Source organism: Carcharhinus amblyrhynchos, chromosome 17 (assembly GCF_965287045.1).
Source record: "Carcharhinus amblyrhynchos chromosome 17, sCarAmb.v2.hapA, whole genome shotgun sequence".
Lineage (NCBI taxonomy): Eukaryota > Metazoa > Chordata > Chondrichthyes > Carcharhiniformes > Carcharhinidae > Carcharhinus > Carcharhinus amblyrhynchos.
This window is the reverse complement of record NC_137340.1, coordinates 41223636-41248191: the sequence shown is the minus strand read 5'-3', so window position 1 is coordinate 41248191 and position 24556 is coordinate 41223636. Positions and strand designations below refer to the sequence as shown.

The following is a 24556-nucleotide window of genomic DNA, read 5'->3' as shown; positions in this document are numbered from 1 at the left end:
CCATCACCTTCTCAAGGGTAATTAAGAATGGGCAGCCAATACTAGATGAGCCTGAGAAGGAATAAAACAAAAATATTGTTACAAATTACAAGTTTAGAGTCTTACCTCCAATATCTTCTTGGGTAGCTTGTCATTCGTGCAATGTTGCTAAACATCTATTATTTAGGGGTACGGTCATTTGTCCTAGGTGACAATGTAAATGGAAGTACGTAACAACATGATCCCTTAATTTACAAACTAGGTATCCAGTCTTCTGAATATTTTTAAAAAACAGGGAAGTACAGCACAGGAACAGGCCCTTCAGCCTTCCAAGCTCGTCTGATCATGATGCCCTAAAAAAAACCTATCCTTACTCAGTTCATATCCCTGTATTCCCTCCCTATTCATGTACACATCCAGATGCCTTTTAAATGCTACTAATGTGCCTATTTCCACCACCTCCTCTGGCAGCACATTCCAGGCATCCACCACTCTCTGCGTGAAAAACTTTTCCTGCACATCTTCCTTAAACTTTCCACCTCTCATCTTGAACCTGTTCCCCCTTGTAACTGACATTTCAACCCTGGGAAAAAGCCTCTGATAATGCCTCAATTTTGTAGACCTCTTAACAGGTCTGCTCTCAGCCTGTCTTTCCAGTGAAAACACTCCTAATTTATTCAACTTCTCCTCCTAGTCAACATCCTCAAGATCTAGCAACATCCTGGTGAACCTTCTTTGCACTCTCCCCAAAGTTTCCATGGCCATTTGGTAGTGTGGTGACCAGAATTGCATGCAATATTTCAAATGCGGCCTAACCATGGTTTCACATAGCTGCAACATGATTTCCCAACTCTTGTCCTGGACGATGAAGGCAAGCATACCATACGCCTTCTTAATCATCTTGGCCACCTATGTAGTCACTTTTAGGGAACTGTTGACCTGCATGCCCAGATCCCTCTGTATATTAATGTTCCTAAAGGTTCTGTCATTTACAGTATAATTAAGTTTAATTAAAGTCGCAAGTAGGCCTACATTAACACTGCAAGTAAGTTACCGTGAAAATCCCATAGTCAACACACTCTGGCACCTGTTCGGGTACACCAAAGAAGTTAGCACGGCCAATGCACCTAACCAGCACATCTTTCAGACTGTGGGAGGAAAGCGAAGCACCCGGAGGAAACACATGCAAACAAGGGAAGAACATGCAAACTCCACACAGACAGTGACCCAAGCCAGGAATCGAACCTGGCTTCCTTGTGCTATGAGGCAGCAGTGCTAACCACTGTGCCACCTTGTTGCCCCATGGAGTGTTTGAATCTTTTTGAGGGTAGATGAGAAAACACGTCAAGACAAACTACATAAGAATTGTTAAGCTGCTTTATTCCACAGCAAATGAACATACAGAAGTTTAGATTGGTCACTTGTCTCAATCAGTACAACTCATCTTTGTACAACACAATAATAAACATGCCATAGTCTCCATATAAATGGGTACCTTTACTTGACTTAAACAAAGTAGTTCCTGCCTGCCTGCATGCTAATTTCCCAAGCTTACCAAAACCTGCTTCAGTTTTAAAATTGTTTTTATTCCAGAATTGTGTTTATTGCCAAAAAGGGAGTTCTGACTTGTCCAGAGACTTCCCAATGGATGTGAGGTGCTCATTAAATTACTGGAGACAAGCTTAAAAAAAAAAATCAGTGTTTAGTGCCTTTTTGAAAAGTTTCCATCTTAGCCACCTTTTTGCTCAGTGTCTTTCAATTCAAACTTGAGTATACTTTGCTTCAAATGCAATCTTTAAGCATAACTGTGGAAAAATAGTCAAAGACCCTGAAGATGACCGCAGTCAACAGAAGTATTATTATAACACAAATATTTAAAGATCAATGTCATTAGTTTGGTCAACAATTTCTGAAAATTACTTTGACAGAATCAGAAAACATTGTACAAATAAAATTTGGTCCATCTCGCCAATGCCAGCTCAAATGAAACTCAATCTACTCCACTTCTCTCTATTGTTATATATTGCTCTTCTTAATTATAGTTATATTATTAATGTGGCAGTCTCTGCCTTATTGATGTCACAGTAAAATATTCCAAGTAACGCTCTGCAAAAGTATTTTTTTTTTAATGCTCTTATTCTTCAAGTAATAATCCTGAGTCTGCGTTCCATTGTTGCTGATTTGCCAACCAAGGAAATAGCAAAGTTAGTCTTTTTATGAGGGGCTCTTCGGATCTCCCACTGTAACTCTGTCAGAAACATTGTAGAAATGGCCATTTGCGTAGTAAGGATTATTTCTCTAGGGTTTTCAATCACAGAAGACTGGAGAAAGCTTGCAAAATTCTACCCCCATCTGTTTATTCTTTAAAAACCTCTTGTCAGGAACAGTTAGCCTTCTATGCACCAGCTAAAAATAAACCTTTCAACTTTTCAAGTCTTTCTTCACATCTATGAGCTCTGAATTTGGTGAAGAGCTAACTGCCTATTTTGCTGGGTCGCTGCTGAGTAAAACTGCCCAAATGCTCATCACATAAAATCTAGGGAAAAAAAAATGGAGCAGCTTTTTTCTTGCGTGTAAATCCTGAAAAGAACTATCCATGCTCTATGTTTTTAGATGGATTGTTACTGAAAATCAGCTGGTGTAAGAAACGTAGGTTGTATATTGAGTAGTGCACAAACCACTGACAAGTAACCACTAGGCCAGAAACAAGCAGCACAAACCTCTTTTATAAAATTTTATTTTATAAAAAGTGTCAAACAGTTCTCTTCAAACCAGATGTGGGATCTTTGAGATCCGTCTCCTCCAATTTGCATTTCAAACATAATGATCACAATTAATTATCCAAAAGAAAGATTCCAGCGCTTGCACATATTCCCATTCTCTCCTTCCCCATCCCCAGAAAGAAAACTATATACATACAGACAACAGCCCAAAACTGTACAGAAACAATGTCACAGCCCTTTTTTTTGGTTCTGCAGTAATGATTATGTCCTGAGCAAGAACTAAGTTTTTGTGTCGTGTCCTCAAGACTCCTGTCAAGGGCAAAAACAGCTTTGTTTTGCACAACTGAGCTTCAGTGGTTAATAATGTTCAAAATGCATCGCACTGCCCAAAGTGATTTTGCCGAACAATATATATCCATCTAAAAAGGGCAAAATTGCTATGCTTATATAATCAATCATTCATATAATGAAAAGGGTGCAAATCTGAAAGAATGTATATTACTCCCCTTCAAACAATGGCAGGCATTAGTCAATCGTCAAAATCTAAATCCATGCAGTAGCTTAGACCAGAATTGATAGGAATACTGCAGTTACCAATGCTGGTAGCAAACTAGGTCTAGTCCAACTCCTCTAGGTCCAAGAACACTGCTCTGATTTTAACATCTTAATTTCCACCCATTACTAATGTGCAACATCCTTGGACTGAATTTTTACACAAATACAATTTTGCAATTTTCATACAAGGCCAGTCTATTGCTACTTTGCACCACGAAGGAAACAGCAACCTCCTCAACTGAATGTGTCCCTCACCAAACCAGAAATGAAAAAGTGCGTGGTTACAGTAGTGTCAAAGAGAGTGACCTGATAAGGTGAAACCTGACTTTTGTTTTCTAAATGAATGGAACAGTTTGTCCTTGAAGTTGTCAGTTTGGTCAATATCATTCACCAGGACATGGATAAGATCACTAACATAATATCCTAAAGACTGAGTTACACCTTTTCTGTTTTGTACTTTTACCCTATGTTTATTCACTTCATATGACGTAAAACAAAAGTTGTATACACTGGAAACTTAAAAGTACATAACAAGATTCAGCTATTTTCAAACATGTATTTGATAGAATTCCCTCAGTGGTTTACTGAATATACAATGTGCCATATAATCAAATGCTCTAGTCAATAAAGTTGTTGGAATTAAATTCCTAGTTCGTGCTGATTCAGCTCTTCTCAGCCTCAAGTGCTATTGGGGGAATAAAACTGGCTGGGATTCCTGCTCTTGATCTCAGTCCGATCACTCCCCGTCTCCACAGCACAGACCATCTGTTTGGACGTATGCAATTGCAGGATAGGCCTAGGCTGCAAATATTTGTGCAGCTGATTTACAGCCTATGCTCAAGAACCAGGCCCATTCATAAAACGAGGCCGCTTTCTGGAAAGTTTATGATCTTTTACGATACTGCATCCCAAAGAATTAGGCTAAGATTAAAAAACAAAACTGGTGCTGGGGAGGGGAATTACTTTATCTCAGGACTTGGTTAAAGTTGTTAGCCCATTGGTTAGCTGAATTTGTGACTCCTGCCATCTTGAAAGCAAACAAAGTTAAAATGGGTGAGAAGGTCATCTCCACAAAATTTAAATAATCTTGAAATCGATCCGGATTCTATCTACTTTTTAAAGAAACAGAACGTACCAAAATGCAGACAACACAGTAAATGTGGTATAAAGACAGCAAACGGCTATTAATGTTTTGTGTGTTTTCATCCTTGACACAATTATTTCCTCTATGGCTTTGAGGAGGATTGGAGCTCTTTCTTACTTGTGGAAGCACCATATAATTAAGGCTTCTAGTAATCTAGGTTATTTCACAGTCCTGAGCCTAACAAATCAGTGCAATTGTTTCCAGCTAATGCTTTTCAGCTAGTTAAAAACATGCTGCATGTTCACCTCATTGTATAAAATATATTTCAATTCACATCACTGTTTTAGAGAATGTGAGAATTGCGTTCTCACCAACACACGCAACAAAAATAAAACTTACGTTAGCCAACACCTTTAAGCTGTCTGTACTTTCAGACTATCTGACTGCTAGAAGGAAAACCTTTACTCTTTTCTTACCCTGCAACTGTAACGCAAAACTGATTTTAAAAGGCTAAAAGCAAGTCAAAAGAAAAGACATTTGGGATATAAATGAACTAGAAGCCTGAACAAACACTGCTGGAAATACACCAGCAGGTTGACAGCGTCTGAAAGAGAAAATACAGGTTAAGGTTTTTGCTTTTATTGTGTATTTACAGCATGTATTTTCTTCCTCTAACCCCTTCCTGTGCCAGAAGCACGCGATACAATTCTGCCCCCATCCAAGCACGAGGCAGAAAATCAACTTGAGTTCCCGTTGTCACTCACTCATAAAATTGAAACATCAAATAATGCAGCATGTAGTCTCCTCTTTTTACATATAACATATTGCATATATTAGAACTGGGACGTACACAAAAAAAATGAACAAAATGTGCTAAAACACAGTGCAACTAAGTTGTGGAAACTCTTTGGTCTAAGACAAAGGTGGTGTTTTCCACAAGAGTGATTTGGGTAGTTATTCAGTTTATATAATGTGGAACATTAACCATTAAGGCCGAGCTTCTCCCACCACACCCCCTCACCCCCAGAGATTCAATCAGCATGAGTGTGTTAACTCTATGAAGAGGGAATGGCTGAGATCTTCAATAAATAGATACACAATAAAATAACATGTACAAAATGTTAATGTTTTACAGTATTTACACAATTCACAGCAACAAAATGTTTTCTGAATCCCAGCCTTTATAAATGATACTGAAGTGCTTTTTTTTACCTTTATACTTCTATAGTACGAGGTGGTCCACCATTATAGGATTTACCATTCGTTCTTTCCAGAGATTCAAGCTGGAAATGCAGCTCACAGAAATGAGCTTCTCTTACTGAGAATATTCCCGGCATAAAACCTTTCGTTAAAAAGCCTCTTCTTTCAGAGGGACAAAACAAAATATTGTGGGTTGTACAAATTTTATGCCACACTGTAGTAATAGTAAATACTCTTGAATTTCAGATCGATGAGCGCCATCAGAGGAATGAGTTGGACTCTGTGTTGCAAATGGTTGCTTCAATAAGATAGTGCAAAGCTCAAAGTGGTTCCATTCATTGGCACCATCGTTTCCAATGTTTCGAAAACTGTCAGTGCGAATGCTGCAGACTTCACAGATTCTAATCATCTGTAGTCACCTAGCTACAGATGCACATTCAAAAACTTGGGATGATTCAAGCCCCCACCCCGGCAAAATACACTATTACCACACAGCGAGCAATCTGAATGTTCGGGGAGGCACCTTGCGATGGATGGTTAGTTACAACAGTCACCAAAGCAAGGATTTTAAGTTAAAAGTTAGTAGCCATGCACACTATTCTTACAGTATGTTGCTTGCCACAAAATACATACAAGTACTGGAAAGACTACCTTACTGCCAAGATACAGTTCATGTCTACTTGTAAACATTTGGCCTTTTTGAAGTTATATGGCTTTTTTTTCTTGGTCACTATGTACTGTAGATTTAATCTAAGTACTTAAGCTGAATGTGTTTCTTCAGTGAACCTAAGCAGTTTGCAATTGAGGTGCAGCACACGCACACACACACAGTACAGATCAAATGAATGTCAGTAGAATTTGTCATTAATGCAGGGCAGTGCGGTTGAGCATGGATTGACTCCTCAAGCAGCAAGTTTCCCAAAGTTAATTAAGGGTAAAGGGAGAAAGAGAGATGCACATGGAGGAGGAGTAATCAAATCTAGATTACTCTTTTATATCTCCTCACAGCTGAGGCCACATCAACCCACTAACTTGTTCCATACTTCTTGGCTTAGCTGTTTCAATCAGCATTGGCAGAAAGCAGAAACCAAGTCAGATGCTGGCCCTATTTAGCTGTCATACGTGGGAATGGGTTGCAGCCACAGGGTGGATAGAGGAAGATTAAGGTAACTGTAATATGACCAATATCAGCCAGCTGGAAGAATCGGAGCCATATATAAGCATTAAGAGATTCCCTAAAGGTAGCAGATCTATTGCAAGTACATTAGGTAGCACACATTTTATGACTGCAATGTCTTAAGTTATTCTAAAAGACTGTCAATTTTGCAAATAGCTGATCTCAGGAGATGGATGGTGTTAAAGATAGATTTAGGTGAAGACCTTTTATAAAGCCCACAGCAAGCACACAGATTCACTGCTGAGTACAGAACAATCGGACTGTATCAAAGGAACTGAAATGAAGTCTGGACAGTGGCAAATGCCTATCAAAGTTATTCGCACGGGAAGTCTACAGCCTAATCTCAATAGAACTCACAGTGACAGATCACTTAGGTTTTAGCGCAGCATAACATTTTAGCAAATGGCTTTCTTGCATGGCAACAATGCTCCCCAGTTTCCCAGGAACCCAGGATAATTTGATACCTCATTCATTATTGCTGAATTTGACACGAGAGTCTCTGGCCTACGACACAACTTCTCAGGAATAGTGTACAATCTCTTCAAAATTAAGTTAGCATAAATTACACGAGCGCTTAAGGTCAGACAAACTTTTGCAGTTTCTAGGGTTATCGTAAAATATTACTGTGTTCAGCAAGCCAGCAGCAATGATGGCCGTCGCCTTTTAATGGAAAAACATTCTCATATACCCGCATCAAAAGACACAGAGAGGCGACACAGAATGGTGTGTTAGCTCAGACTGCATGGGGCGGGTGATGGTGGGCAGAGGGGGGAGGATGAAAACAACATTCAGCCACATACTCTTCACTAAAACAGTGAAAAGAAATCAAATCAGAGAATGTGGCAGGCAAAATATTCATTTCTGCTTTTTAAATGTCAATTATCCAATTCAAATGGATTAATCAGTCTATGACGGCGAATCATCAGCTGTGCCACTTTGCCCAGCAATTTCTATGCTACAGTAAAATTAAGGATGTACTCCAGCAGTTTCTGTCGATTGATGAGAGGTAGAAAAGTTTTGCTCAGTTCCAAGGTGGAGCTCCCACTCTTCTGCGCTTTGAAAACCTGGAGAGGCAAAGTTGTTCATGTTATATATAAAAAACTTGAAATTTTTAGGCAGGCACACAGCTTGCAGCAACGACAAAACTCTCTCTTTTCACTATCACATCTGAACACATAATGCTGCAACTCTGATAATGTCATTGAAAGACAACACACTGTCAGCAGGTCTTGAAAGCTTATTTCCAGAGACCACGGTTTATTTTTTAAAAATCATGGGCAGATATGGTGGCAGCACAGTGGATAGCGCTACTGCCTCACAGCACCAGGGACCCAGGTTCAATTCCAGACTTGGGTAACTGTCTGCGTGGAGTTTGCATGTTCTCCCCATATCTGTATAGGTTTCCTCCCACAGTCCAAAGATGTGTAGGTTAGGTGGATTAACCATGATGAATGCAGGGGGTTATAGGGATAGGGAGGGGAAAGTGCCTGTAAAAGTTAGTGTGGACTTGATGGACCAAATGGCCTCCTTCGACACAGTAAGGATTTTATCATTCTACTATACAGGCAAAAGTAGGGAAACAACATTTTTGACAAGTAAAGACTGTAACTACATAAGCACTAAACCAGTTAGTGCCTCTGTCGCTTCAAGAACCCCAAGACCATCACCACCTTATTGGCAGTGGACACTGTTTCTGGAAGATCGAGGATCTCTTCTTTACTAATTGTGGCAAATTAAGTGGGGTATAACTTGACAGCTTTTGCCTTTATTTCACACTTTTAATATAAATTAACTCAGTTAAGAAACCAGTCATGTCACAGCACAGAACTGAAATGAAAGTGATGATGAAAAGGATTGCCTACCCCAAGATCTTTAAGAGTCTTCACTGCACTCTTTGCAAGGCAGAAGGTTGCACTCTCACCTGCACGACAAAAGGAAACATACTGAACCAACAGATCTCCTCTGGTTTTACATGTGGCAAGTTTGACGAGACGCTATATAATAGGAGTGATACACCATGTAATGCACAATGTGTTATACTGGTGTTAAGATAGAATTGTGTTCTTTTAAGTCCACAAGTCTAATTATTGTAAGAAAACACTGGTCGAGTATCAGAATTTAACGTCTTTTGGTGACAGAAATTTTCAGATGGGATTGTTCTACTGTATTTTCAACTTCAGATGGGGGAAAACAAAGCCAAAGAACGATGCCTCTCCCTCTTTTTCAAAAAAAAAGGTTTGATACTTTCAGATTAGGTAAACAGCTGAAATGAGCCACAAGTTTTGAAACCTCTTAATATATTCTAGCCGATTCAGGCACATTATGCAATAAAATGCAGGATGCATCATTACTCTGTTGAGAAGATGAAGTGGTTTATGCTGACTTGTCTCAGTGAAGACCACAAAGTCTAATTGTTGTCTGGGGTTAATTAGCAGTTCTATTGATGAGAACTTGGTGCATTGGGATGGCTTGCAAACTGACAGGGCCTTAAACATTTCTGGCTAAAATCATGAGATGATTGCCCTTCGTACTTTTTAGTGCAAAATAATTTTAACTTTTTTTTGTTGGATAGGATTATGTGGAATTTATGAGTCACACATCAGACATTATCAGTTCACTTTGAGTGTGCAGTCACAAAGCTGTGGATTCAAGTCCAATTACAACGAAACAGAAAACCTGGTCCAATGTTTTACATTCGTACTGAGGGAACATTGCATAGGTAGGTGAGTACTACTATGGATTAGATATTTGACCATAGCTTAATTGGTTACTCAGATCAAGCCCAAGATGGGGTGAAATGTCTTACCTTGTCAGCTTGGATCTTGTGCGTCTCCCTTGTGAGGACTGTGAATTGAATTCAATTTGAATTTCGTTTTTGGAGCAAGCAAGGGGGTGGATTCTACTCTGAGCATTGGCTCTGTATCTTTAAGAATGGAGTAAACAAAATTTTTAAACCGTTGATAGGGTTTTTACTTTGACAAGCAGACAAGTCATTGGAAGAAATGGGATCTGAAAAATTTGGAGAAAAGTCTCCGATAGCTATCTACTTCACAAGTTTATTGATGCGGTTTGCACACACTGTGAGAAAGGATTTAAATTGGATTGACCATGCCATGATAGAACTCACCAAATACTGAAATTTTCATTTCTGTTCTGGATAACAGATACTTGTGAAACTTGCTGATGTATTCCTGTTCTGAAAAACAGCAACATTTATAAAAACTGTTAACATAGCCACTGACCCAAGAAAATAATTTATCGCAGAAGATTAGATTGCAGATTTTTGGTCGCCTTCCATTTTGAGAAGCATTCAACCAGCCATTACATATACATGAATAAACCATTGTTTCAAAGGGGAAGAGAAAACACAACAACTCTTTTTATATCCTGCTTACATTGCAGAAACAAAAACTCCCTAATGAAAGCAGCTCCATCTTAGTAGCTGGTCTTATTAATGCTGAATTTTGAGAAATGATGTAACACAGCTGGTTACCAGATTGAACATTGACTGAGAAAAGAAAAGCTATTACAATAGCATGCTGACCTAAACTTTCCTCACGACAGTATAAGCATTCATTCTATGCCAATTAATAAGCGTGATTTTTATAACTAGTCTTTGGAGGTTTCTGTTTTACTATGTCCAAAACTTTCAAATATTCCCAGTTCCTTTCCAGAATCTCCATACACTTCTCAGCACCCTAATGACCATATTAATGAAAGTTTTCTGCTTTTCTTCATAAAAGCTTCCTTTCTTTACTCCCAATGTAATTGTTTGCTTATTCAGTGATTAAAGGTACTCAAGTAAAACTGAGAGACTATTTGCTGTCAATTACTATTGATCAGAAACTTAACTGAACCAACCACATAAATACCATGGCCAAAGAGTAAGTCAAAGGCTTGGAATTCTGCAGCAGGTAACTCACTCCCACTCTCCCCACAGCTTTCCCACCATTGACAAAGCACAAAGCAGCACTGTAATGGAATACTCCCCAGTTGCCTGGATTAGTGCAGCCCCAGCAATACTGAACGATGTGGACACTATCCAGATCAAAGCAGCCCACTTGATCGGCATACATCTGCTACATTAAACAAAAAAGCCCTCCGCCACAGCACACCATGGCAGCAGTATGCATTATCTACAAGCTGCACTGCAGTAAGCCGCCAAGGCTTCTTCAATAGCACTTCCCACAGCACAATATTTACCCCCCAGAAAAACAAGAGACTTAAGAACACATCAGCTTCCAAGTCTTCATGCCATCTTGACTTGGGGACTCATCACCATTCCATCACTATTGCTAGGTCAAAATTCTGGGACTCCCTATCTGACAGCACTGTGGCTGCACCTACACTATATGGACTGCAGAATCTCAAAAAGGCAGTTCACCACCACATTCTCAAGGGCAATTACATACCATTTGCCCTGTGTTGAAAAATGGGGCACCTGGCTGATTGAGCAGAATCAGAAAGCCACTAAGCCATAGAAGATATTCAGAGAAGAGCTTGCAGAGCATTGTTACTCCAATGCTTTGCAGAATTGTGATCTTGATTCATTTAAGAACAGATACAACCAACTCTGCCCTCCTATTGCAAGATCATTGCCAAGCTCCAAACATCAGTATTTAATACCCACAAACAAATCTCATAGTGCCCACCAGCTGAAGATCTCAAAACAACGAACTGAATTCAGATATATAGTTATCATAGAATCCCTACAGTGCAGAAGGAGCCCATTTCGCTCATTGAGCCCGCACCGATAGCGATCCCACCCAGGCTTTATCCCCTGCAACTCCACTTATTTACCCTGCTAATCCTCCTGACATTAAGGGGCAATTTAGCATGGCCAATCAACCTAACCTGCACACCTTTGGGGTGTGAGAGAAAATCGGACAAAACCTATACAGACACGGGGAAAACATATAGACCCTGCACAACACCCAAGGCTGGAATTAAACCCCGGGTCTCTGGTGCTGTGAGGCAACAGTGCTAACCACTGTGCCACGCAAATGACAAGTTAAGAACAGTTCAATGCTGTATTTCATCAGCACAATGCAGAAACTCCAACTAATTTTAAATTTTGAATCCTCATAACAAAGTCCTTCATCTAATAATCAAAACGTTATTTTACTCTGCTCTTTTTTTGTATTTTACTTGGGAGAATTATAGATCGCAAGCCTTGCCTCTATTTGCTTTTTGCCCGTGATAAGAATTGGTTTTAAATAAATAAACATTTGATGATGCTGAGGAATTAGGGAAGGGAAATAAATGCTGGCTTTGGCTCCAAACCTCACAAACAGTGAATGAATACATATTCAAAAATCACAAATACAAGAGAGCAGCTGACGTCTTCAGTTTAACTTACCTTCAACTGGAACTCTAAAGCTTTGAATAAAAACAGCAGCTGCAAAGTAAGCTTCCAACAAAGGGCCCAACAGTCTGTGTAGGAAGGTGACAAACTCCTGATGATCCTGAGATTGGCTCACCTGGAACAGTTAAATTTCAGGATAATTTGCAGTTGTATAAACAATATCTTAATGCACTGGTTGATCTTGTGTGCTATCGCTCACAGGCAATTTTTTGAATTGATTCTGAGGATTTTATAGTACACAGTGAAAAGTAAATACTTTAGCTTCCCATTCATGCTGCCCCAGAATGGTAGCATGGAATAAAATCAAATCTAGAAGATGAGCAGGGACCAATTTAAGACATTTTTTTAAATAATCATTCGTGGGACATGTGCATTGCTGGCTGGCCAGCATTTATTTCCCACCCCTAGTCACGCTTGAGAAGGTGGTGAGCTGCCTTCTTGAATTGCTGCAGTCCACGTGCTGTGGGCTGACCCACAATGTTGTTAGGGAGGGAATTCCAGGATTTTGACTCAGCAATTGTGAGGATATATTTCCAAGTCAGGATGGCGAGTGGCTTGGAGGGGAATTTGCAGATGGTGGTATTCCCATGTATCTGCTACCCTTGTCCTTCTAGATGGAAGCGACTGTAGATTTGGAAGATGCTGTCAAAGGATCTTTGGTGAATTGCTGCAGTGCAACTTGTAGATAGTATACACAGCTGCTACTGAGCATCGGTGGTGAGGGATTGAATGTTTGTAGATGTGGTGCCAATCAAGCAACACATCTACATTTAGCAAGGACTAATCAAATGGGAAACGTAAGCAACGTGGTCAGGAGAAAGCAAAAAGTTGCACTAAACTTTGATCAATGCATAGAAAAAGTAGTAACATTTTTTTCTTCAGTATCTCATGCACCAAATGGCACATCCAAGAATTCATTGCTTACTTTTCAACAGTAACCATGAGTAAGTGTGACTGTGTAAACAACTCTGAACTGTTACGCACCAAACTACAACCTAGAATGAAATTGTTGAAATTTTAGAATCTAACAAATTGATTTTGTAATACAACACCTTTAAATAACGATCCCTCTGCTCTTCCCCATAATCACTGTCATCTTCTTCATCGCTTCTCCAGGATAGACCATCTGGATATTTATTGGCCCATGTCTCCTCTGTAGGACTGGGGCTCAAATCCTCCTAATCATTCAATAAACAAAGACCTGGTTATCGTTTGAAAAACACATGAGCTCTGTGTAGTTAAGACTGCAATGAATTATAACTATGACACAGACAGTTGGATGTTAAGCACAAATCTACTTGTGAGCAGAAAACTGTTTTTATTTCTCCATCTTACCAACAGCTTTATATTATATATATGCATCAACTCAAGAACTGAGCTGCAGTTGAGGGTTCCAAAAGATATTATGTCCAATGGTCTAAGTCTCAACTGACCAGATGATGCATATGCGTCAGAGAGACACACACACAGAGACACACACAGAGACACACACAGAGACACACACAGAGACACACACAGAGACACACACAGAGACACACACAGAGACACACACAGAGACACACACAGAGACACACACAGAGACACACACAGAGACACACACAGAGACACACAGCTGTCCCCACACTCCAAGGATAGGAATAATCCTCATTTGATCAGACAAGATGAAAAGTGACATAGAGGTGTCAAACTTCCAGCAATTTATAATAGGAATGATTGAAAAGTCATTCTGGTAGCTGTAACCTTCTATACTGTAGAAAAGACCAAAAGCTATATATTGTATCACTTCTTTATAGATATGCAAATCTCTGTGATCTATCTTTGTGACAGTACCCAATGTTTATGAAAAAACTAAATCATAACAGAATGGATTACAAGATAGCCTGTAGGGTATCATAAATTAGAATGGCAAAACATAAAACATTGAAAAAGTTTATGACTCATAAGGCTGGAACTAGAAGATGACCAACACAGCACAGTGGGAGTTAACCTTCTGAGCAGTTAGTTTCGGGTGTGGAATTTACGCAGCAACATTTTAAGAAAGAACTACTCTAATCAATTCTGGGTAAGAAGTAATAGTTTTCGGTTCCATGTCAAAACCATAGCCCAGATCTTTAAGAAACTTGCTGAAGCAACTAAACTCATATTCAAGGTTAAGGGAAGCCAAGAGTATGGCATCATCGACGTTTTCTTTTGTGGTTCAACCTGGATTCCTGTCACCTTATTTTTACCCAGCAAATTACAACTGGCAGAGAAAAAAACCAAATCAGTGGGTGTGGTATTACATAACACTTATTTCCGTTCACATCTACGGCAGAATTCACAAATGATTTGGTTGTTTGAATGTTGAAAAGTCCAATAGATTGTTTGCTCACCTCTGCCACCATCAGGATGCCATACTGAATAAACTTTCCGACAGCATCATGACAAACCTGGTACACTGCCTGACAGGGCTAGAAATGGAAAGGATCAGATAAGTTAGCATATAACATTGTTACCAAAATCTACTTATTAAAAATGCTAAGTCTGCACACCTAATTCCAATTATTCCCAATTCATCACAATCCTTCCACTGAGGCAAAATTATGGGAATCTCGGTGAATATTGATTATACAGGAAGGATTGTGCATTCACTTTGACTTACCAATGCTACTGTCACTTCATTGGAAAGGAGGTGGCACAGACTAGCAGCTGTGCGAATAAGTCTTTCTTGGCTGACTGTTAGCTCCATTTGGCCAGGCTCTGTAATCTTCTCCTTTAGAATGGCACAGAGGGCACAGGCTGAAATACAGTGAAAGAAAGAATGACAGCCAACTGGAAACAGAAAGGTGGGACTGTCAAGTTACAAGGAAGAATTATTCAGCTCTAAATAAAGCATGTACCAAAAGACAGCTCCTGGGATTGGCTTGGAAACATTCTACAATTATGAAATAGATTAAAAAACATTTCACTTTTGTATTAAAAACTTAATTTTCCTTTGCCATAAACCAACAAAAAATGAAAAATTCATGAAGCGAACCCACTGAAACTTTGTGTTGAAAGAACCGATGTTAATTTTATCAACACTGCTTTCATATAATATTACGCCAAGTAAAAATGGCAATGGAATAGAGCTGGCGTTTCCAGTCAGAATCCTAACTCAAAATGCTACTTCTGTTCTCTCTCCACAGATGCTGTCAGACCTGCTGAGGTTTTCCAGCATTTTCTATTTTTGTTTCAGATTCCAGCATCTGCAGTATTTTGATTTTATTCTTTTGCCATGCTTTGAAAGAGATATCCAATTAGTTAGGCTCCTTCGCTCTTTCCTGTATAGCCCTGTAAGCCTTTCCTTTAAGGGTGAATTTACTATGGCGTTTAAAATATTGAAGGGCATTGGCAAGATAGGTAACACACTTCAGTGTCAATGCTTTAATGCTACAGCATATGGAATAGCAGAATGAAAGTTCACCCCAATAACACTTCACAGAATTCAGAAGAGCTCATAATTCAAACACACCTATACTGTTACCGAGACTCCCCAAGATCCTCCAAATGCATCATTTGATTGGTAGCCTACACAAGACTTGAACATTCTGGTTATCTAAGCGACTGGAAATTAAATTGAACTAATCAGTAAAGAAGATCCAGTGCTGACACTGTGATATTTAGCACTTACCAAGTATTGCCTCTGTGAGAAAAACCTGGAAAATACCATTGCTGTAGAAATTCAGCTCAAACAGGGCTGGGATTGTCGTGGTTGGAGCAATAAAGAACTCACTATTGCGCCGGGAGCTTCTGACATTGACGCAATCGCCCAGCAAATGCAGCGCATGCATAACGACATCTTCTGAATTTCCAGAGAAACCCAGGTCAAAATCCCGAGCCAGTACTACCTCCTTCATAGAGAAGAAATCTTCTACCAATTTTGACAAGTGGACACCCTGAAAGAAAGTAGCAATTCAGGAAAAGTAAGTCTCCTTGCAAATTAGATATGATCACATTTACAATTCTAGTTATCAATTTGAGAAATTATGAGAATACAATAAAAGTATGTTGCTCATGCCACTGTGTGTGGCAATATACAATGCTGATCATTAACACACGTCAAAAACCATCACTATTTGACCCTTATTAAGTTGGGCAAGAAATAGACACGGTTTTTGCAGAGAGCATTTAACCAGATCAAAATTATACAATGAAATTAGAGAAAAGCAGCATCATTTCAGACTTTGATGATTTTGCCCCTTCAATGAGGGAACACTGTAATGGTATGCAGGAAGACAGGAAATTGGTGCAGATGTAGGCCATTTGGCCCATCGAGCCTGCCCCACCATTCAAACAGATCATGGCTGATAATCTACCTCTTGCACCATTTTTTTCAACTATCCCCAAATACCTTGAAGTTAGTAAAGCTATTCTACACAGCAAATGCTGAAAAGCCAAAATCTAAGGGATTCATATACATCAGACCAATTATATTAATTATGCTGAGTTAATCCAGCCAGGAGTTAAAACTGAATTTGAGTATTGCTGAAAAAAGAGACATCTTGAAGCTTTTTATCTTATACTCATCAGGATACATCTCAAAAATACCAACATCAGGGAAAAGCAATAATAATACTGTATGAAAAGAGAATTGTTGATAAGTTGGCAAGTGGCGTCTGACTGGTAGACGTGTTGCCATGGAGAATGGCAGATAATTGCCAAGCATTGCTTTAAATTTAAATCAGGCAGCTTAAACCTGATTAGTCAAGGCACGGCCTTGGGGAACGTTGCAGCGAATGACTGTCACTTATTTTGTTCAGCTGAAACAGGTGCAATGCCTGTACAGATGAAAAGCTTCCACATGTCTCTTTTTTCAGCAAAACTCAATCTCCGCACGGCCAAACGGCTATTTAAAACAGAATTCTTCCATTTCTCACGTAGGTGATCTGATTAGTAACTTTGCAGACGACACAAAAATCGGCAGCGTTGAAGGTAGTGATAAGGATTGTCAAAGGATATAGGCAGATTCCAGACTTGGGCAGAGAAATGGCAGATGGGAGTTTAATTCAGACAAATGTTTTTGTAATGATCTTTTGCAAGATCAAATTCAGGTGTGAATTATACAGTAAATGGCAGAACCCTTCGGAGCACTGACAATAGAGGGACCTGGGCGTACAGGTCCACAGGTCCCTGTAAGTGGCAACACAGATGGTTAAGGTGGTCAAGAAGGAATGCAGCATTCTTGCCTTCATGCTGGGGCATTGAGTATAAAAGTTGGCAAGTTATGTTACAGCTATATAAAGCTTTAGTTAGGCAGTATTTTGAATATTATGTGTAATTCTGGTCGCCACACTAACAGAAGGGCATGGTTGTTTTGGAAAGAGTGCAAAGAAGGCTCACCTGGATGTTGCCTGGTCTGGAAGGTTATAGGTACGAGGAGAGGTTGAATAAACTACAATTATTTTTATTGGAAGAACGGAGGCCGAGGGGCGACCTGATGGCAGTCTACAAAATTACATGGAGAGCGATGTGGGTAGGGTAGACACTCAGAGGCTTTTTCCCACGGTGGAAGGGTTGTACTACGAAAGGGCACAGGTTTACAGTGAGAGGCAGCAAATTTAAGAGAGACATACAGGGAAAGTATTTCACACAGAGTGGTTTGTGCCTGGAAGCACTACTGCCAGTGGTGGTGGTGGTGGAAACAGGCACATTAGCAACATTCAAGGCGTATCTTGAAAGACTCATCTTTGGGAGGTGAATAGAAGGATAGAAACCGTGTGTCAACGCAGGCTTGGTGGGCCGAAGGGCCTATTCCTGTGTTACACTGTTCTTTGTACACGGAGTGCCTTGTGAGTTTCTAAAAAGTAACCAATTAAATAACAGAGGATACTGGAGATTGCACAAGATTTGATTCCAAGAGTGAAGCAGTCTATAGTTCACAAGCCCAATGTCACTTTGAATCACTAAATCATATATTATGGGGAGAGGGCGGGAAAGTGGAACTGAGCCACGACAGATCAGCCATGATCTTATTGAATGGCGGGGCAGGCTCGAAGGGCTGGATGGCCTACTCCTGCTCCTATTTCTTATGTTCTTATGTTCTTATATCAACAGAAGGACGCTGATCAGCAGAGAGCACAAGCTGCTTGACCCATCAGGCTTATGGAATAAAGATTTTGCCCAACCTCACACTGCCTGCATGTACAACGTTGATATTTTTAAGAATAAAATAGGAACACTATCGAATGCCAGATTTTTCTATTGTAGGATTAATAACTAGTTTGTGTCCAGATTGTGATAGGGAATGCCAGTTGAGACTGCAAAATGGTAAGCGAACATAGAAAACACAGAAGACAGGAGCAGGAGGCGGCCATTTGGCTCTTCGAGTGAGCCTGCTCTGCCATTCATTACAATCACGGCTGATTGTCCAACTCAATAGCCAAATCCTGCTTTCTCCTCATAATTTTTGATTCCATTCGCCCCAGGTGCGAAATCTAGTCACCTCTTGAATACATTCAACGTTTTGGCATAACTATTTCCTATGGTAACGAATTCCACAGGTTCACCACTCTTAGGTTGAAGGAATGTCTCCTCAACTCCGTCCTAAATGGTCTACCCTGTATCCTCAGACTGCGACCCCTGGTTCTGGACTCTCCCACCGTTGTGAACATCCTTTCTGCATCTACCCTGTCTAGTCCAGTTAGAATTTTATAAGTCTCTATGAAATCCCCCCCATTCATCTGAACTCCAGCAGAAACAATCCTAACTTCATCAATCTTTCCTCACACGTGTCCTGCCATTCCCAGAATCAGTCTGGTAAATATAAGGCACAACACAACCATCTTACTGGGTGCAGAAATAAGAGTGTACAAACAGCTGTGGTTCATATAAAGGGGAATATATATTAGAATTACCTGATTCACTTTAACTTATTTCTACATATCAATTTTAAGAAAATATATTCCTTCATTGTGGTTGCATTTTTACTTTTTGGAAGTATTAATGTATGGACATTAATTAGATCCCATGCATTGACAAAGTCTTTTGTGTGGCCGTCTGATTTTTTTTGTGCAACTGCAGTACTCTGCACTGCAGGCTGCTTGTGGCAAGCAGGGAACCTGAAGGTGTGTACACATTTGTTTTAAATTATTGCTGCCTCCAGTTTATGCACTCATCAGAATCATAGTATTCTTCAGTGCTGAAGGAGGCCATTCAGCCCATCAAGTCTGCACCGACCACAATCCCACCAAGGTCCTAGTCCCCCTGACACTAAAGGGATCAATTTGTCACAGCCAATCCACCTCACCTGCACATCTTTGAAATGTGGAAGGAAACCGGAGCACCCGGAGGAAACCCACGGGGAGAATATGCAAACTCCACACAGACAGTGACCTAAGTCGGGAATCAAACGCAGATCCCTGGCGCTGTGAGGCAGCAGTGCTAACCACTGTGCCGCCCAGGCAATGCCTCAAGCATGGAGCGACAGAAGATTTAGTCAAGTGATTGAAATGTAACATGTAATCAATAATTTTAAAGTCACCCATTCACCCAGAACTTTTTCTGCAGCTGTAGCAAAGCACTCTAAAGTACTATCTTTAATAAACCTTGCAAACTTTGCCCATGGTATCACGTGTTGATCTCAATACGTGGCTCACGAATAAAAAGCTCTCACCTTTCTATGCCTGTAAAGCAGTAAGCAGGCAACAATGTGAGTAGACATCACAGCAGAGCATCTACTGGCAGCTGCAATTCATAAATCAAACACAGAGACATAAATGCAATGCCACAAAACAACTTATAGATGATTCACACATTATTCAGCAAAGATGTAATTGATGATGTCTAACTTTTCCAAAAGTATCTGCTATAATTTTCTTTCTAAAAAAAGCTGAATTAACAATAACCAAAAGATTTGCTGAGGGTAATTTTGAAGGCAGATTAGAATAATGAAGGAGAAGGTAAAATATTACTCAAGTCATTTGGAAAACAAAAATCGAGTTATATTGACATGTTTTTCTCTTCCTTGCCTAAAGGCAAATGACTCACACTGAAACGTAACAGGCATTAATATCTCACTATTACTTTATTCAGCTGCAGATGCCTGAACTGAGAGCGTACGACAGCAAGCTGGCCAACTCTGGGATGGGAATGTGCATCGCGAGTTGAGCCTGATGCTTTCCTATCCAACATATTTTTCAGTTGGAGACACTCAACAGCAAACAGGAAGGGAACTCCTGAACAACTCCATCACCCATCCATAGAATAACCACTGCTGTGTCTCATCTGCGTTTGGCTAATCCAACAGAAGTTACACAGAATCACATAAAAATTACAGGATAGAAACAGACCATTCAGCCCAACAGGCCAATGGCAGTGCTTATGCTGCACACAAACCACTTACAGTATTACCCTTTAACATCACCAGCATGTCCCTCCATTCCCTTCACCCTTGTGTACTTACCCAGTTTCCCCTTACACGCCTTTATGCCATTCAACTCAACTACTTCATGTGGTAGGAAGCACCACATTCAATTTGAGTTTGGGACTGTCAACTAAAACGCATTCTACAATTTTACCCATTGATTTATTTACATTTTTAATTTGCACTGCCAATTCATAAAATAGCATTGTTTGGCTTCAGGTAAAACAGTGTGCATAATTTGAAAGCTGTCAACAAAACGTCTATGCTCAACGATTAAAGTCAGCACTTACTGAACAATGCATGCTTGGCTACATTGGAAATCAGCTGGCGCCTGTATTGCTCATCTGAAAAATCTCTGGAATTTATAATTGGAACCTGATCGGGTTCAGCGTAGTCAAGGCCTGGTCTACATGGACAAAACAGAGCAAAGTGCATTAAATAGAGATAAAATAATTGTTACTTCATTATGTAAGATAGTCACACAGATCAAACTAGAAAATTGTGAAAACATTGTGTAATGGGCACATTTGCAACTTGAATGCATAAATATACCAATGTTAAAAAAGGAGTCAAAATTAAAATGGAAAATCTCCCTTTATATACATTTTGTCCCTCAGCTTCCTGAAAGCTTCAGTTGATTAATGAACAATTTCTTTTAGAAATTCAGCAATGGTATTGAAGTTTGGACAGCACAGTCATTTTTTTTGATCAAACTGGCTAGAAATGAATGCTTCTGAACAAATGCTGAGAGATTGTTAATTAATACAACACAGGATCGTGATGTGATGGTGTATGATAAGAGGTCTCATGGACTATGACACAACATGGCTAATTCACATATGAAATCCCCACAGACTGAATTCCCAAGCTGGATCAAACAACCTTAAAGACACAAAGGAGAAGCAGAGTTACAGATCGACATTAGTGGAAATCTAAGAACAGGCTCCCTTGTCTGCAAACCTGAGCATTTTAACCTGCTTCAACTACCTGCAGTCAAGAAACATGGCCAATGTCTTCACAGGCATAGGCAGTTTGCTGCTGTGGGAGGCAGGATCGCAGTTCAAGACGTGGTCATAGAATCATAAAATCCCTGACTCTCAAACAGGGCAACTCACAAAGGTCCATTTCAGTTCTATCCCCATGACCCCATATAGTTAGCCCATTAATTTCCACCTAATCTGCACATCTTTGGATAGTGGGAGGAAACCGGAGCACCCAGAGAAAACCTACTGGACACAGCGAGAATGTGCAAATTCCACACAGACAGTTACCCGGGGCCAGAATCGAACCCGGGTCTCTGGCGCTGTGAGGTGATCGTAATCACTTCTTTTGCTGTTGCACGTTGGATTCCTGTTGTGGTTAAACACAGACTGCCATCTTTAACAACGTAAGAGGGCAATTCATTTCACTTCAACAAGCCAAATACTGTAAACATTACCTATCAGTGATAATAGACGGCAGAAGGATTTCCTCAAGGGAGAGGGAAGCAGGTAATGGACGGTTTCTTTGAGCATCAATGTATTCCTGCAGTAGCAAAAATTACACTTTGGTTTTTACTTTGACAAGTGACTATCATAGCTATTAAACAAGTTGTTTCTTCCATTAAGAAAGCAAACAAAGGAACCTTAAGCAAACACTAATATTTGGTGAGCGTAATTCCAAGGCACTTGTTTTTCAAGAGTTGCCAAAATAATTGCAATATTAAGTCAAAATAATCGCAATAATAAACAAAGACTTAAACTCTTACAGCAACACATGAAATGTTAATTTAAACAAACCAATTGATGAAGAGTATCATTGAGGTGCAAGAGAGACTGGGATTCCCTCTCGGTATTCAGAAGATTCACAATATGCAACAATTAACAGAACTCAATGATTTTTGTAGGAAAAATGAAACAGTATTTTTATTTGTCTTACTTTGGGTTTCAAGATCATCAACCATGTCCTCTAATATCGCACACCCCCTTTTTTCTTTTGCATTGCAAATCCCGTATTTGAATTCAAAAGGAAAAAATGCTGGAAAATCTCAGCAGGTCTGGCAGCATCTGTGAGGAGAGAAAAGAGCTGACGTTTCAAGTCCAGATGACACTTTGTCAAAGCTGACAAAGGGTCATCTGAACTTGAAACGTCAGCTCTTTTCTCTCCTTACAGATGCTGCCAGACCTGCTGAGATTTTCCAGCATTTTCTCTTTTGGTTTCAGATTCCAGCATCCGTAATAATTTGCTTTTACCCATATTTGAATTGCACTGCTTTGCTCCTCCTTAATCTAAAGTGAATTACAATGTATACATTCCCGTTAATAGGGAGAATAAACCAGTCGGTGGAATGATCGGTTTAACAACTATGAATAGGTCACATTTTTAGGTTGTAATTTCAGGTGATTTTTCAGCTTTGTCACTCACCTTAACAGAGAATGGCTGTCCAAAGTCTACTCGGACACAACCAAAGTTTTTACGAAGCATCCTGAAAACACCTTGTGCGACACCCCAAAGGCTCTCTTTCTTTTTGGGTTTTCCCTAGAAAATAGCACTTTATTTTAGCAATGCTGTAGTTAATTCACGATTCAATCAGCCACTAAAATAGCCTAATTTAAAAACGCTGCAAGTTGCTTGCTACAGAACTAAACTGATGAATGTTGCTAAGTCCACCAAATAGCTTTCTATCTTTCAACATTAAACTTTACATTAAGCCAATGCTTGTGGATTTGGCTCCCATTCCTTCCTGAAATTAAGCAGCAATTTCAAATATTTAGTATATAAAACTGAGACAACTGCAGTCAGAGAATACTTAACAGTAGCTAGATCTATACACTGTGGACTAAAGCATATATTTTAACATGGGGGTTGGTTTAGCTCAGTTGGTTGGATGGCTGGTTAGTGATGCAAAGTGAAGCCAGGTAGCAGGTTTGATTCCCGTACCAGCTGAGATTATTAATGAGGGCTGCCTTCTCAACCTTGCCCAAGGTGTGGTGACCCTTGGGTTGAATCACCAGCAGTCAACACTCCTCTTCAAAGGACACAGCAGCCTATGGTCATCTGAGACTGTAGTGGCTTTACCTATGCCTTAAATTTAACAGTAACTATTGAAAGTTTTATGGTACTTATGGTGGTGTCCCCCTCTATAAGGTTAACTTACTAATGAATGAGATAGTACAATTGGAACAGATGTTTCTTTGTACCCTGATGCCTTATTTAGATCAAACAGCCTATAATAAATGTTTTCACTTCTAGTCAACACTATAGCAAAGCAAAATAAAAGTTCTGTGAAAGCACTCTTGACTATATTCAAAGCAGCATTAATGTTACCCACCAGCTGTTCACTATTGTAATTGCCTTCAATAATCCGGTCATATGAGATTCCCACTGGTATAATCATAACATCAGCAACAGTGTTTTCATAGAGGCTATCCACCACGATAGAAAGAAGGCCTGTCATGGCCATGTATGGTTTACCACTCCGAGACCGTGTGCCTTCCACGAATATCTCCATAAACTGTCGCTGACGGAGAAGTTCTGCAATGTACTGCAAAATGGAATAGATGACATTCAATTAAAAATAAATCATTCACACCATTCCTTACTCATGCACTATTGAATGGCTGTCCATCAACTCTTCGCACCATTCATTTTTGGACATTTATTTTAATGTTCAAAAACAAATGAATGATAGAGACTCTAACCATACACAGGCCAGCATATTATATAAAAATTTTTTCACGGCTTGCGGGAACTCACTGGCTAAATATACACCCAAGAACCCTCGATAATAAAGGTGTCAACTTAAAAGAGCAGGCTCTCCCCAAGACTAAAAATATTGAAATCAAGTTTAAAAAGTTTTGTTATTTCAGTGGACTACCAGGCAACATCTTAAAATCAATGTGCCACAAGACTGAAACTACAACTGCGGGAAGGCCATAACCACAAATTAATGCAATAACAAAACTTCCTCCAGGAGGTTGCACACCGATAAGTACCAGAAACCTCTCTGGATTGAAAATAAATTAGAACCATACAACTCAGTAAAAGAAAAACCAATTCAGATCTTCTCCACTGTGAATGAAACTTAAAATGAGCTTGTGATATACAAACA

The 24556-nt window shown here is 39.7% G+C and overlaps 1 protein-coding gene across 5 annotated transcripts in view; it reads right to left on the bottom strand.

The window, feature by feature from the left end:
• Nucleotides 1–1342: 1342 nt before the first annotated feature.
• The window catches only part of gpam (glycerol-3-phosphate acyltransferase, mitochondrial), an 85849-nt gene continuing 62635 nt past the window's right edge, over nt 1343–24556 (bottom strand). For all 5 annotated transcript variants that reach the window (XM_080205855.1, XM_080205859.1, XM_080205856.1 and 2 more), the window contains exons 10-22: nt 23777–23989; nt 22870–22983; nt 21905–21990; nt 20757–20872; nt 19717–19787; nt 15736–16000; nt 14725–14861; nt 14456–14533; nt 13136–13261; nt 12078–12198; nt 9846–9914; nt 8581–8639; nt 1343–7782 (exon numbers count right to left, since the gene is read on the bottom strand). In XM_080205855.1, the coding sequence (XP_080061981.1) occupies nt 7669–7782; nt 8581–8639; nt 9846–9914; nt 12078–12198; nt 13136–13261; nt 14456–14533; nt 14725–14861; nt 15736–16000; nt 19717–19787; nt 20757–20872; nt 21905–21990; nt 22870–22983; nt 23777–23989 (1569 nt within the window). In that variant the 3' untranslated portion in view covers nt 1343–7668. The remainder of the gene's footprint in view (nt 7783–8580; nt 8640–9845; nt 9915–12077; nt 12199–13135; nt 13262–14455; nt 14534–14724; nt 14862–15735; nt 16001–19716; nt 19788–20756; nt 20873–21904; nt 21991–22869; nt 22984–23776; nt 23990–24556) is intronic.